At 44.4% G+C, this 15,120-nt stretch overlaps 1 protein-coding gene across 2 annotated transcripts in view; it reads left to right on the plus strand.

The window, feature by feature from the left end:
* Window positions 1-15,120, plus strand: part of AGBL1 (AGBL carboxypeptidase 1) — a 407,461-nt gene that overhangs the window by 102,932 nt on the left and 289,409 nt on the right. For both annotated transcript variants that reach the window (XM_080980323.1, XM_080980324.1), the window contains exon 16: window positions 13,855-14,005. In XM_080980323.1, the coding sequence (XP_080836449.1) occupies window positions 13,855-14,005 (151 nt within the window). The remainder of the gene's footprint in view (window positions 1-13,854; window positions 14,006-15,120) is intronic.

Genomic DNA, 15,120 nt, shown 5'->3' on the forward strand with positions numbered 1-15,120 from the left:
GGTCCCTTTACCTTTACCTCTGAGCATGAATGCTGAGTGACATTTTCTCCTATAGGAACATTTGACCTACATGTTGGGGTTGAGAACAGGCCTCCTCCTTCAAAGCCCCTTGCAACTTTCAATTCTGTGGGTGTGAAAATTCTATGTGTTTTTAGTATCAGGAGCAACTTCTCTCCCCCCCACCCGATGCTTTTTGAAAGCTTGTTTTACTTCTCGTATAATGTTGCCTTGGCAACTATGATGGGTGGGATAGACTTGTGTTTTTTTCCCCCAAACAAAGGAATGAAAGTGGTAGATTTGCTATCAGTAGGATGAAACCCCAATGGATGCCGCCACTCCCTGCACACACAGATACACACACACACACGTGTGCCCCAGCATTGAGGGTTGGTCATGGTGTTGGAATGGGTGACCACTGGTAGTGACTCTACTGCTGATGTTTATGGCAGGAGTAAACAAGGGTTTTAATCAAAATGAAAAAAAAGGAGGGGAAAACCATTGTTGTTGTAATGCAAGGTTGGGGAGCCTTTTTCAGATCAAGGGCTGCATTCCTTCCTGTGCAACCTTTTTGGGTGGGTGGCACATGCCATTGGTGGGCATGACCAAAGGCAAAAGTGGGCGGAGCAACAAATGAGAATTTCCCCTTTGTACAGTAGGCTAGTTTCTACATACACTCACACACCCCTCTCAGCCAGCCAGCAGATGGCATTCAAGGACAAATTCCAGCCAGGCCAAGACTCCTAAGGAGTGTGTGAAGTAGGGCCAATGAGGGGTATGTTCTGAGGAGAGTTCTGAGGGCCAGACAGATAGGGCTTGATGGTTGGCTTTAGCTCCTGGGGTCTGATGTTCTCTATCCCCACTATAATGATAGCTCCCCACCTCGAAAATAATGTACTATTTTGCCTCTCTGAAAGAAATCCCCCTCAAGGGCTGTGGGTGCCCGCACAAAATGGCTGCCATGAGCAGCAAAAAAGAGAGGCGGCAGTACTCCATAATGTAAGAAAAGAAAAGAAAAACCTTGATCCCTTAGCTGCCTTGGGAAACAATGTTCTCTCTTCCTTCTGCTGTTGATATTCTGAAGCAATTTCAATTAGTTGATTTTAGGTAGTGGGCACCCACTTCTTTACTCCTTATGATTTTTAGAGCACCTCTTAGGCCCTTGTTGCAAGCTAGCTTTTAACAGGAAATTCTCACTGCATGGCACTCTGTTCCCTATTCTCCTCCTCCTCCTCCCTTTCCATCCTGATCTAGCAACCTCGCTCCACTTTCCAGCCAGATCAATGGCCCCCTTTCCCCTCCTTGCATGTCCTCCCTCCCTCCTGCTTTCTCCTGGCATGAACGACTTTCCCGAGTGCTGGCAGACTTGGGCGCAAGCAGATGTAGGGGATGCAAGGCTTATAGGCTGATTACAGTCATAATGGGCCCTAATGTCATTAACAAGGCCGTTATTGTGCAGTGATTAAATAGCAGCTGACTGGTACGATTAAACTGTGAAAGTGCAATTAAGTTCTTAATCATAATCTGGAAAGGGATAGGCTACAGATGATGGGATAGGACTGGCTTGTTCTTTCTCTCTCTCTCTCTCCCCCCCCCCCCCGCTTGTTCCCCCAGAATATGAAATGTGCTGAATTTTATGTTGATGTGCTCTGGAAAGGTTTCATTCTTCATCTCTGTCATCTGATTCCTATCCACCCATATATCTGTCTAGGATCACTGTTGCCCCCAACGTCTGCCTGGATTCTTCTAATCTAATCTGATTTCCCAGTTCACACATCATCAATTTTCTTTAGATAATTGGTAGGCTGAAATTTCTCAGAAATGACTTTTTCTGATAAAATTCCTAAAGGTGTTCTATTTTTCAAGCCTCACCAGTCCGACCTGGGAGAACACACAGTGGGATGGGCTCCCATTTTCCCATCTGTGAAATTCGGGTGCAGCTGTGGCACCAGTTTTGGTATTGTTTGATATAATTTTAATACTGATGAATAGCCCTTATGGGCAGCAATGAAAATAAAAATGGGCCTAGAGGTGAACTTATCAATGGTGGTGCTCTTTCTGCTGGTTGGTCTCCACCATTTCTCTTTTCCCATCAATTCTGCTTTGAACTATGCATCATTCAGAACGCCTTTCAGCATCATTCAGAAAGGAATTGTAGGACAAAAACCAACAATGGCAGCAGCTGCAAGGAACACACTGCAAAACAACTGGCAGTGAAGAAGGGCAATTTGAGGCAGTGGATGGGTTCAAAGCTTCTGGCAGCTCCTGCACCAGCCCTAGTCCCAAAATTGAAACTGAATGTTTAGCTCAGCCTTGGCAAATAACTTCAGGCAATGCAGGAAATGCCTATGGCTCAATGGTACAGCATCTGCTTTGCATGCAGGAGCTCCCAGGTTCAACCCCTGTAGGGCTGTGAAAGACCCTTGCCTGAAACCCCAGAGAGCCTCTGCCTGTCAGTGTAGGCAGTGCTGAGCAAGATGGAGCCAATGGTTTGACTCAGTTGAAGGCAACTTCCTATGCTAGATGTGACCTGGGGAATCCCTCTGCCAGTGATGGCCTTGGGAGAATACCATCTATCAACTTTTCCTCCCCCTCTACACATCTGTAACAAGCAGGAAAAGTAATACTGACCCACTGATATTACAGGACTGTTCTGAAGATTACTGTTCTAATGAATGCAAAGCACTTCGAATACTCTAACACTCTATATACATGTTATTATTATTATTATGAACAGCTGAAAGACAATAAACTACTTTGAAACTCATCCAGGAATGCAAATAGGCCTGGGGAATGTGGGTTTTTGCAATACAGAGAGTGCATTTAAAACAAGATTTGGCATAGTTCCTGAACCCCACTCCCTCTGCCCCTGCCCAACACTCACATACAATTTGAGCACAAATGTTAGGTACTGTCCAAGGTGGAAAACCTCCTTTGTTCATTATTGGATGCACTGGGCTGCATCCAAAGCTCTCTTGCGCTAGTGGACAGGTGTGCTTTAATGTCACGCAACAGAGGAAGCCCAATGCAACAGTTGTGCTGGCGGAACTCATTGTGAAACAGGTTTGCACAATCTGTTGTGTAACAAAGTTGCCCACAACATGTTCCATGTTCTCTGGTGCAGGGAGAGAGATCAGGACCCTACTGTGCTTTAGAAATGCACTTCCAAACAGCAAATGAATAACTTTATGGAAGTAGAATGATAACAGTGCTTGCTTGCAAACATACAGACACACCCATAGACATACAAGTTAACTTTAGTAGCTACAGTAACTATGGATTGCTTACAGCATTCCCTGTCCACTCTTGTGCTAGTGGGTGTGAGAACGTTAACGTTGCACAACAGAGGAATCCTGTGCAATTGCTGCACTAGCAGAAACTCATTACACAACAGATTGCAAATCTCTTGTGTGACTATGTTACTAGCCACCTGCTTATGGATTCTCTTGTACAACATTTCACCAAAGGGGAAAAAATACCACTAAGTGACTTTAGCTTAGTGCTACATTGGATGCAAACCTGTCTATTCATCACACACCCAGCCATTATGCACAACACCTTATCAAATATAAGAAGACAGGTCTCAGTCCTGAGGAGTTTACAATTTCAATTTGCAACAGAGAGAGGGAAGGGAGAATTATATGTCTGAGTCCACTCAATGGTCCCCAATGCTAGGCCTACTCAGAACAAACCTATGGACGTTAGTGGACGTGACCTGCTTCTTGGAATTCTTTTGACATGTGGCTCAAGAGAGTCAAGACTGGGGAACCTGGAATCTCAATACTCTGGTGTACAGTTGCCAAATGATTTCCATGCCTCTCTCCCTGAAACCCAACCACCATCACTGTGTGGACTGATTCCAGTTCACGTCAGTGCCTTTACAAAACCAGCCAGCTTCATTAATGTCCAATTCAAATTGAAGTCATCCAAATGGGCCCTGGCAATATATATATTTTCAGCCTTCAAAATGCTACAAGTTGTGCTGGTGTATAAAATATACATAAGAAGACTAAGGGAATATCAACGCCCACACACAGCAGAATGTGAATTTTAAACATTTGTTTTCTCTAACAATTACAATTTTTAAGCTTAAAGGCCCAAAGAGTCTAGATAGGAAAAGAGAGAGAGAATGAACTTGAAGATGAATTAGAAATTGTGCAAAGTTCTACTCCAAAATGAACTTTATTCATGTTTGTTTAACCTGGCAATTGTGGGAACTTCTTCCAGGTGCAGTTCAGAGATTTTTGAACTAATTCAACTGACTCCATTAAATTGAACGTGTTCATTCCAAGCACTGCCGTAGTCGCAGAGTGTTTAATTAACATAAGCCACAGCGGCATCACTCTTCCTGTTAACTAGTCACAGTTCAGGAATGACTGCTCTGAGCTGAAGGACAGAGGGAAGTGAGATGTACGAGTCTGCAGATCACACGCTGTCCGAACTCCACTCACATTTGTCTTCCTCTGGAGGTATGTGTGTGCGGTCGGGGAGCAGGGACAACTCACTCCCAAAGAAGACAAATGTGGCAGCCCACGTCTCTGCTATGGCATCATTTCCCTTCCCCTTCCCATGAGAGAGAGTTAAAAAAAACCCAAACCAAACACGTTATGGAGATTATTAGAAAACCTTCTGTCAAAAAGGGTTTTGCCAACACCATTGCTCTGGTTTATTGCCTGCCCGCAAAGTGACAGTTATACACTAGTGCTTGTGTGGGAAAGCGGAGGGGGGGATGTTGCGGGAGCCCCTATAAAATGCTCTAATTCACTGTTTGCTGTCTTGGCAACTGTTTACAATTATTACACACAGAGCAATAATGTTCCTTTCCAGCTTATTATTTAAGGAGCATCAGCGGCAGCTCGTGAGGCTCCCAATGGCACATCTGGGCATTGCGTTCCACAGTTCATTTCCAGTTCATTGTCTAACCCCACCTGAGCTGTCGCAAAGCGGGATGGCTCAAGGGCTTGGTAATTGGATGCTGAACTTTTTATTTCTAGGTCAGTAGTTAAAATTCTGCCCAGATCAGTACAAATGTAGTTTCTTACTCCCCTCTCTCCACATACACTTCCTTTCCTTTCTTTTTTGCCTGCTGGCTGTTTGGTGTCCTTTGTGACATGGGAAAGTGAAAAATAGAAAGAGAAAAGCATTGATGCGTGTGTGCATGTGTGTGCGTGTGTGTGGGTGCTGGTTCCTAATGCAGAAGGTCACAAGCAACCAGAACTTTATCTGATTTCCTCAGTTTCTCTGGAGACACGGAGGCCTAGCCCTAGTAGATAACAGAGTTTAAAGGCTGCACAACAAATGATTCCAATGCAGCTGTTGCACTAGTGGAAACTTTTTTTGTGTGAAACAGCTAATTTTTGGTGTGCAACACCTGATACCATTGCACAGCACTCTTTGGTAATGTACCTATGTTCCCCCCTGCGCAACAGCTGATTCTTGTTGTGCAATCTGTTGTTAACACTCTTTGGTAATGCACTTGTGTTTTTCTTTGTGCAACAATATTCCACTTCAACTTGGTGCTACATTGCAGTGGGTTGTATCCAACTAATTTCTACCCACAGTAGATGCATTGAAATTATTGGACCCAAGGTAGTCCTGTCCATTGATTTCAATGGGTTTACTCTGATTATTCCTCTGTATACCAGTTGTTTGAAATCACAGGTGGGCAGCTTGTAGGCTTCCTACAGACACCTGGTCAGCCACTGTGAGAACAGAATGGTGGACAAGATGGTCCTGTGGCTTGAACTAACAGGTTTGTCTTGGGCTCTTAGATTCTCTTGATCTGGTCCTTCTAGATCAGAAGTGCACTACTGTTGACTGCTGCCTTCCAAAAGTTGGAGGATGCCCAGAATTACAGCAGAGGAGGGAGGAGTTACTGTGCAAGTCCACACTGTCCCCTTGCATCTTTCATTTAACCTGCAAAGAGCACTCGTGTTTTCCTTGATCTGCAAACTGACTTTCTATAGTCCTTAGCTTCTCTACTTTGTTGACTTTGTAAACTAGGGCTGTATATGGGCCCCTCCGTCCATTTCAAGGCCCAGTCTGGAGAACCAGTGTGGTGTAATGGTTAAGAGCGGTAGACTCGTAATCTGGTGAACGGGGTTTGCGTCTCTGCTCCTCCACATGCAGCTGCTGGGTGACGTTGGGCTAGTCACACTTCTTTGAAGTCTCTCAGCCCCACTCACCTCACAGAGTGTTTGTTGTGGGGGAGGAAGGGAAAGGAGAATGTTAGCCGCTTTGAGACTCCTTCGGGGAGTGATAAAGCGGGATATCAAATCCAAACTCTTCTTCTGCTGCTGCTGCTGCTTTGGAGTGGCCCCAATCTGACCTGGGATGATCTACCCTGAACCAATTCAGTGACCTTGCACAGGCATGTGGTCAGAAGTGGGGCAGAGAAGAATATGTGCCTCTACTTCTCCCCTCCATCCTCCTTGAAGGTCAGTTAGCAAGGATGCCTGCTGAATCTTTAGAACACTCCACAGCATGGGACTGGTGACATTAAAAACCTGACTTCCAGTTGATTATATATATCTAGGATGATGTAGAGTTGATCTAATGAGGGCTTCTGATGAAGAGAAGGGTCATTGCTCAGTAGTACACCACATGCTTTGCAGGGAAAAGGTTCCAGATTCAACCGCTGCCCTCTCCAGGTAGGGCTGGGAAAGGCTCCTGCTTCTGAAACCATGGAGAGCAGATGCCCTTCTTGAGCATGTGGGCTTCCCAGAGGCATCTGGTTGACCACTGTGGGAAATGGGATAGATGTTTGATCTGACCCAACAAGGATCTTTGGTGAACTCAGATGGACCATTCGTTGGACCCTGTTACAGGGTAATGTTCCTTTGGTGGGGAACAAACGGCAGCTATGATCTGATGGATGCTGGGGGAGGAATGCTGCTGGTGTAATGCCCTCAATTCCACCCATCCCTCTCCCCACAAAACGAAAAACAATTGACAGGGGTTTGAAGGACCCTTTCCATTGTTCCTTTCACAGGCCAAAATCCGAGTTGGAAGTTCACAGTTGAGAACTTCTGGTTCAGCACTAGCCACAGTGTGGCAGTTCTCACGTCACAAATAAGACAGAGCTTTTGTACTATTGATCTCTGCCATCAAATACAAGCCAGGATATGTGTGTGTGTGTGTGTGTGTTTTGCATTTGTTGCCTTTCTTTCCATTCCCATGCTACAAAATCTGGATAATGATAGCAATAGTTTCTGCCTTCTGGTCTTGCTAATTTGGCTGAAGAAGGGAGATGTGGGGGATAATTCAATAACATTTGTAAAGCACTTTGAACATGAAAAACAATGTGCGCAGTAAGTGATGATGATAGCAACAATAATAATTATGATGATTATTAATTAACTGGTGGTGCCAGCTGTGCTGGAAACAGTGCAAAGTGTTTGAAGGAGAAATAGCTTGCTTTAGGGTTTGACTATTATAAAGTGACTCAAAAGCACAGCGAATTGAGTCTGCATGCTAATAGCATTGTGATTTGGATTAATATCCTCTTTCTTAATGTTGGTGCTCTTTTTTTGGCTTTGCAAAGGCTGTTGAGTTTAGGGAACTTATTATGGCTGGAAGTTCTGAAGAACTCAATAGGTCTTGCTTGCAATCACAAGCTCAGGCTGTGTCAGAGGCTAATTGCTTAAGAATGTGTGATCCAGTGTTATGTTTTGGGTGTCTGACTAGGACAGGGAGTCAGATTCTAGTCTGGGCATCAACTGCAGTGGGTGACTTTGGCAAAGTTGCTTGCTCTCAGACTTAATGTGGATCACACACAGTTATTGTGAGGAAGGGGAGAAAATGGTTCATCCCACCTGTGCTTTCCTATGCATATAACTGTAATCCAGGGGAGGCTTAAGCCTTTTTCCAAATGGCCTCCTCTGTGCATTAGCATAGGAGGGAGTAACGTACCTCTGACTCCACCCTCAACATGGCATGCTTCACCCCGTCTCTTCAGCACAACATTTGCTGCGGGGGGAGATAATAATAATAATGATAATAATAATAATAAAATTTTATTTATACCCCACCCTCCCTGGCCAGAGCCAGGCTCAGGGCGGCTAACACCAGTAAAATTACAGTAAAAATATATATGTGTGAACAGTTGCATGTAAGCAGCATCCCCAATCACACAAGGCTCTTGATCATATGGACCCTTGTAGGATCCGCTTTGCAGTCATTGAACTGAGTGTGCAGAGGCAAAAGCGGGCAGAGCAATGAAGGCAAATGGTGCATTTGTACAGCAGGCTGGTTTTTACACAACCACACACAACCCCCCCCCATCCCACACACCTTCTGTCCTCTTCCAGGCAAGCAAGAAGCATGAACAGAGCTTAAGGACACATTCCAGCCAGGCAAAATCACTCAAGGAGGATGTGAAGCAGGGCTTCTGGAGAAGTGTGGTCTGGTGAAAGTTCTGAGGGCCAGACAGAGAGGCATTGTCTCTATAATCATGAGGTTCTCTACCTGTAATCTTTTCTGAGACTGGTAGTAGTCCTCCAGGGTGCCTGGTCTTTTTCCATCCCTGGTCTTTCTCAATGGAGATTTTAGGGATCAAGAATGACACCTTCTGCATGCAGAATAGGTGTTTTGTCATTGAACTACAGCCTCTGCATAAGTAATTGTTTTTCAGTAGGTTTAATGTAACATGTAATTTGGTTCTAAAGTGTTTCTTCCATTTCAATGGGACGAACAGCTCCATGCTATGCTATCTACACAGACACAAATCATATCAAGTTCAAAGAGGCTTAATCCTAGGTGAGAGGATGTAGGATTGCAGCCAAAAGAGTTAAGACCCATTCAACTAACCCAGGCACAGGCAAACTCAGCGCTCCAGATGTTTTGGGACTACAACTCCAATCATCCCTGACCACTGGTCCTGTTAGCTAGGGATGATGGGAGTTGTAGTTCCAAAACATCTGGAGGGCTGAGTTTGCCTATGCCTGAACTAACCCAATGAGACTTACTTCAGAGTAAGTCTTTCATCTTGTTATTTATTAATACTTCAGAGTAGACATGCATAAAACCATACTGTAAGTCATCACTAACTTTAGCTAAATTGGAGTCAGTGTGAGAATGTATTTTTCTTCTTCTCTGACCTAGTTTCTCCCTACCTCCTGAGACAGATGGCGGGGAATGCTTCTGTGCATGTGCAAAGTAATACTGTGGTAGCAAAATCAGAACTCACATTTCTGGAATTTGGAAGGCAGCTTCTGAGTTAAGGGTGCAATGTCTAGAACAGCTTTCCCCAATCTAGTGCCCTCTGGGTATTTTGGACTACAGCTCCCATCATCCCTGTCCATTGGCCACACTGATTGGGGCTGATGGGAGTTGTAGTTCAAAACATCTGGCATGCAGCAGGTTGAGGAAGACTGCTCTGAAAGGAATCATAGAATGAAAGAATTGTAGAGTTGGAAGGGACCCTGAGGATCATCTAGTCCAACCCCCTGCAATGCAGGGATATGTAGCTGTCCCTTACGGGGATCGAACCTGCAGCCTTAGCATTATCAGCACCAGGCTCTAACCAACTGAACTATCAGCTTGATGTTGTTGTTGCTGCTACATTTCCACCCATTTCATTCTTGTAAGTCAACAAATTATTTTATGTTTCATACAAAAGAAGCTATGATTAGGCCATGGGGTTTCAGGAGAATGATTATCTTGAGACTTTGCCCAACTGAATAAAAACAACACCAACACAAGGGAAATAAACAGTTTGTGTAAATTTCAGCAGCTGAAATTGCATCTTTCGGTCTCTTTCCTTATATTTTGCATTTTAATACAATGCTGATAAGATATCTTTTTAAAAACAATAAGACGGGGAGGGGGTGTCACAGAGTCCTTCAGAATGGGAAGGTTTAGCAACAGCATAATTGGTGCTAGGCAGGGGAAATTATTGTCTGAGATGTACTTGCGGATGCAATTTGGTGCGATGCGGTTGCTCTGAAATGCGTGAATTGGCTCTTCATCTCAGCCAATGGGAACTCTTTCACCATCACCCTTCAAGCTGGCTCTTTAAAAAATTATATATTGCAAAAGACCAGGTGAGGACAGAGAAGGAACATCCTTTCTTAAGATTTGTATTTTCCTGGGGAGTGTGGTGTGTGCGTGTGCGCGCGTGCATATGTTTAATCAGAATCAAGGCAGGGCTAAAGTAGTTGCAGACAGAAAGTGGCAGAAGCGTAAGCACCCAGCCGTGGTCAATCTGCAGGAACCACCCTTCCTTTGTTTAAACATTTGAAACATTTGCATTCCTGCTTTCTGCTTGGGTTGGCTCCAGGTTGGGGTGGGGTGCAGAAATGCGCATGGTCATCAGTGCCTCCACCAGCTGCAAACTTACCTGATGGCAGCAGGCCTAAGAAGCCATCTGCCATGGTAAATTTCCTACAATGCTGCTTAAAAAGGTAAAGGGACCCCTGACCATTAGGTCCAGTCGTGGCTGACTCTGGGGTTGCGGTGCTCATCTCGCTTTATTGGCCGAGGGAGCCGGTGTACAGCTTCCGGGTCATGTGGCCAGCATGACTAAGCTGCTTCTGGCGAACCAGAACAGCGCACGGAAACGCCGTTTACCTTCCCACTGGAGCGGTACCTATTTATCTACTTGCACTTAGACGTGCTTTTGAACTGCTAGGTTGGCAGGAGCAGGGACCGAGCAACGGGAGCTCACCCCATCACGGGGATTCAAACCGCCGACCTTCCAATAGGCAAGCCCTAGGCTCTGTGGTTTAGACCACAGCGCCACCCGCGTCTTACTTTCAAAATTAGGGAAAGGGCTATAGCTCAGTGGTAGAGCATCAGGTTTGCATGCAGAAGGTCCCAGGTTCACTAGCATCTCCAAAGTAGAGCTAGATATGACCCCTCTCTGAAAACCTGGAGAGCCACTGCCAGTCAGTGTAGGAAGCACTGAGCTAGATGGACCCATGGTCTGAACTCAGTGTAAGGCAGCTAGCTTCCTATGATGCTAAACAGGGAGGCAATCCGAGGAGATGTTGTTACAGGTGAGTATTACTACCAGAAACAGCTACATCTTCAGCCATTACAAAGAGTCAAAACTAGGACCGGCAAAAGAAACCAGGACTCCTGTACCTTTGATTATTGTGTAGGAGAGGGGATTTTGATTAGTGCAGCTTGTCATGCAGTGGTGTGAGAAGCTGAACCTGCTGAAATCCCTTCTCCAGCGCTATTAAAAGTAATTCCATTGCCTTTCCATCTGGTCACCCTAATAGAAAAGTTAACAAGAACAAATGCTTTCCGCATACCCTGCTTCTCTCTCTCTCTCTCTCTCTCTCCACCCCATGGTTTCATTTTGAATATATGCAACAAGAGAATGCCTTTGAAGCTTGCTGCAAACTTTGCCTCTCCCATACACCAAACCTTTGGGAATGAAGCTCCTGGTTTTTGTGTTCTCAGATCAGGAGTAGGAATGGAAATTATTTGGCTCACAAGTAGGAATCACAAGTGGCTAGGGTGTTGTTGAGCTCAAGTCCTCCTTTTGACCCTCTCGTCGGCATCTGGTTGGCAATTGTGAGAACAGGGTGTTGGATTAGGTGTGACTTCCATCTGATTCGTAGGGACATGGGTGGCGCTGTGGGTTAAACCACAGAGCCTATGACTTGCTGATAAGAAGGTCGGCAGTTCGAATCCCCACAACGGGGTGGGCTCCCGTTGCTTGGTCCCTGCTCCTGCCAACCTAGCGGTTCGAAAGCACGTCAAAGTGCAAGCAGATAAATAGGTACCACTCTGGCAGGAAGGTAAACAGCATTTCCATGTGCTGCTCTGGTTCGCCAGAAGCGGCTTAGTCATGCTGGCCACATGACCCGGAAGCTGTATGCCAGCTCCCTCGGCCAATAAAGTGAGATGAGCGCCGCAACCCCAGAGTTGGTCACGACTGGACCTAATGGTCAGGGGTCCCTTTACCTTTACCATCTGATTCAACGGGGCTCTCCTTATATCCCTAAGGACTACCACAACTCCATATGGGAAAGCCAATTCAGGAAACTGCCTTATGCTAAGTCAGACTGTTGGCACATCTATCTTAGGATTGCCTCTGAATATTAGTTGCTGGGAGTCACAGATGAGGAAAGTTGTTGTTACACTCAGGTTCTGCTTGCAGGATACTCATAGGCATCTAGTTGACCAATAAGAAAACAGGATGGTGGACTAGATGGGCCACTGGCCTGATCCAACAGGTCTCTTCTTACATTCTTATGTTTAATATGAACTCACTAAATTGAATTCCCCAAACAAACACATGAACTGAAGCTAACTTTTGAATCGTGCACTTCTGTGTATCTTCCAGTGCAGTGCACCAACCTAAGAGTACATATAAAAATTAATATATTAGTTTAAAAAAACATACCAAGATTGCATTATATTGGGGAACTGCTTGCAGAAATTCATATATTAGGCAAAATTACATACAAAAATATGCATATTAGGCAAAATGTGTGAGAAAATGCATATTTTTTGTGCATTTTGAAAAAAATGTTTTTGTTTTAAATCACAAACTGGTGCAGAAATGGGGTAAATCTGACCTTACAACTGGAAAAACTGAGACTCTGAAATGTTAGTCACTAGTCCGGTTGCAGTGGTCGTAAGTCAGTTTCAAAAGCTCAGTGTTGCATTGAAATTCATTGAATCTAAGAAATTAGCCAGGGGCAAAATGAGACCTGCAACAAAATATTGCAGTATGGAGTGATCCCTCTTCAGAATTTCAGCCACTCCATTCTATGCTTTCTATCCTTGTTCCTTGTGACCACCCTGAACCTCTACACTGTCTAACAGATAGTCACTGTTCCACGCCCTTTGAGCATGCTAAATCATCATTGGGGTATTTCTGCCTTTGTCCTCCAGAGTCCTCTGGGCATGGGGATTCCTTCTGCTTGTGTATGGCTGGTGCCATTTTTATTAGCTCAGGACTTGCACTTGGAGAATTGAAATTCCTGTTAGTATACATGCAGGTCCTGCCATCAGAAAACTCATTATCTGAAATCCCTGTTATCCAAACATAAAGAATTATACCCAAACCTCGCCACATACAGCTGATTCAGATACCCAAACAGCTGGAGTTCCCTCACTTCCTTACTTGTTTGTGTTTTGTTGGTCGGCAGCTGTCATTTCAGGGAGAAAACATGGAGGAAGGGAGAGAGATCAGACAAATCAGGGAGCAGGAGAAATCAGACAAACCCATTTTTCTTTTGTCTGAGTTTTGCTGATTGGCCACACCAGTTTCAGGCAGAAAGTGTGGAGGGAGAGAAGAAGAACAGACAAATCACAGCTTAGAAATGTTCCCATAGGAAATAATAGACATAATCAGCTCATTATGTGAATGCTTGTCTAATGAACAATTTCCTGGGAATGCATTGTTTGGGTAGCGGGACCTGTATGTATATGATTCTCCTTTGCTACCCTATTGAGTCAGGCATTCCCTGCTGAAATATGAGAGGCCTCATCTGCAGTGGCATCCTGCTGGCACTAGAAGACTCACTTGTTTACACAGGCATTCCCTTGATCTCTTGACCAGAGTCTCCTGTTTTGATTGCCGTTTTACTTGCTGTGTTATGTTAATGGGATTGTTTTATTGCTCATTTCAGTCATGGCCCTTTATATTTTAATGGGATTTATTTCACTGCATATTTTAATTACGGTGTATTTTTAGTTACCCTGTATTGTAACAGTGTTGTGCAATTGTTTGTTTGTTTGTTTTCTATTTTGTAAAATGCTTCGAAGCCTTCTGGGCATTAAGTGGTATATAAACAACAGCAGCAATAATGAGAATAACAGGTTATTCTCTCTCTCTCTCTCTCTCTCTCTCTCTCTCCTTCCCTCCTTCCCTCCTTCCCTCCCTCCTTCTACCAGAAACCACTACCAAAATTGCACAGTGGCTACAGCTTCAGGAAAAACCCATGGGAAATCCTGCTACACACTTACTTTCAGCATTGTTTTCCCTCATAAGGAAGATGTCTGCTACCTGGCATACCATTATCCCTACACCTACTCTGCTATGATGGTAAAACTCTTTCCTCTGATGAATTTCCAGATTGGGGATGGGGAAGAAATTTATTTCAGTTTGCATTCTGGTATGTGGAAAGGCTTAGTGCTTCACTACATTTGGCCATGAGCTTCGCTCAGGCTCAGAGGCAGAGTGGAGGTGTTGTTTGCAGAGCCACACTTCCCCTCACTCCTGGAGCATTCAGGACAGAGGACGTGGTTTTGCGTAGCTTGTATAGATCAGAAGACATGTCTCCATGCAGCCCTCACTGCCTCTACTCTGTAGGAGCCAGAGATTATATAATAAAGTAGTTTAAATTCAATTTAATAACTTATATACTGTTTAGTATAACAAAGTCTCTAAGCTGTTCATGGCAATTGCAAGCAAAATCACAAGCAAAAAGTCTGTACATAATATTAAAATTCTACAAAATGCAATTGTCCTTTAATGCACTGCAAAATGCAGGGGGCCTTAAAATGACTAGACAGCCCCTCAGAGGAGGTGGGCTGATTAGAGGTATTTTTCCAGCCTTCATAAAAGAAGGCTTCAGCCTGCTGTTGAGGCAATAGTTCCCAGACATACCGTAGTTCTAGAAAGTGCTACTGTAGCTATTGGGAGCTCTCCAGGGTCCTGACCAGCTGGTCCTTTGCTATAGGACCATATAGGGAAGAAAACAATGTCTATATGTACGGTTGCAAATTAGTTTTGGCTATGTAATGAATGAGGGGAACAAGTCGATTGTGAGTGAGGGCTGTGCTTCTTGGATTTGTCATTGGTCTGTGGAAATCATGTAGTGAATGAGATGATGTTGTTCATCTGAGTCCTCAGTCAGATTTGGCTATATGATGGTATTTCTTGGGGGGAAATAACAATTTAATTGGGTCTTGGGAGAGAGAGAGACTGCAAATAAGAGAGTCTGAATGCAAATTAACATTTCTCCAAGTACTACCAAACAATAATAAAAAAGTAGGGCTTTTTTGACGATGCTACAAATGTCCATGAAATATGAGGAATAGTTTCAGCACTACCCTACCCTACCCTACATTTAAAATAAATTGAAGGTGTATCTCCTGTGTGTACTAAGGTATGGAGAAACACTCATTTCCTGAATCTGGCCAAATCATGATTGCTAG

This window comes from Podarcis pityusensis (genome assembly GCF_964106645.2).
Source record: "Podarcis pityusensis genome assembly, chromosome: 14".
Taxonomy (NCBI): domain Eukaryota; kingdom Metazoa; phylum Chordata; class Lepidosauria; order Squamata; family Lacertidae; genus Podarcis; species Podarcis pityusensis.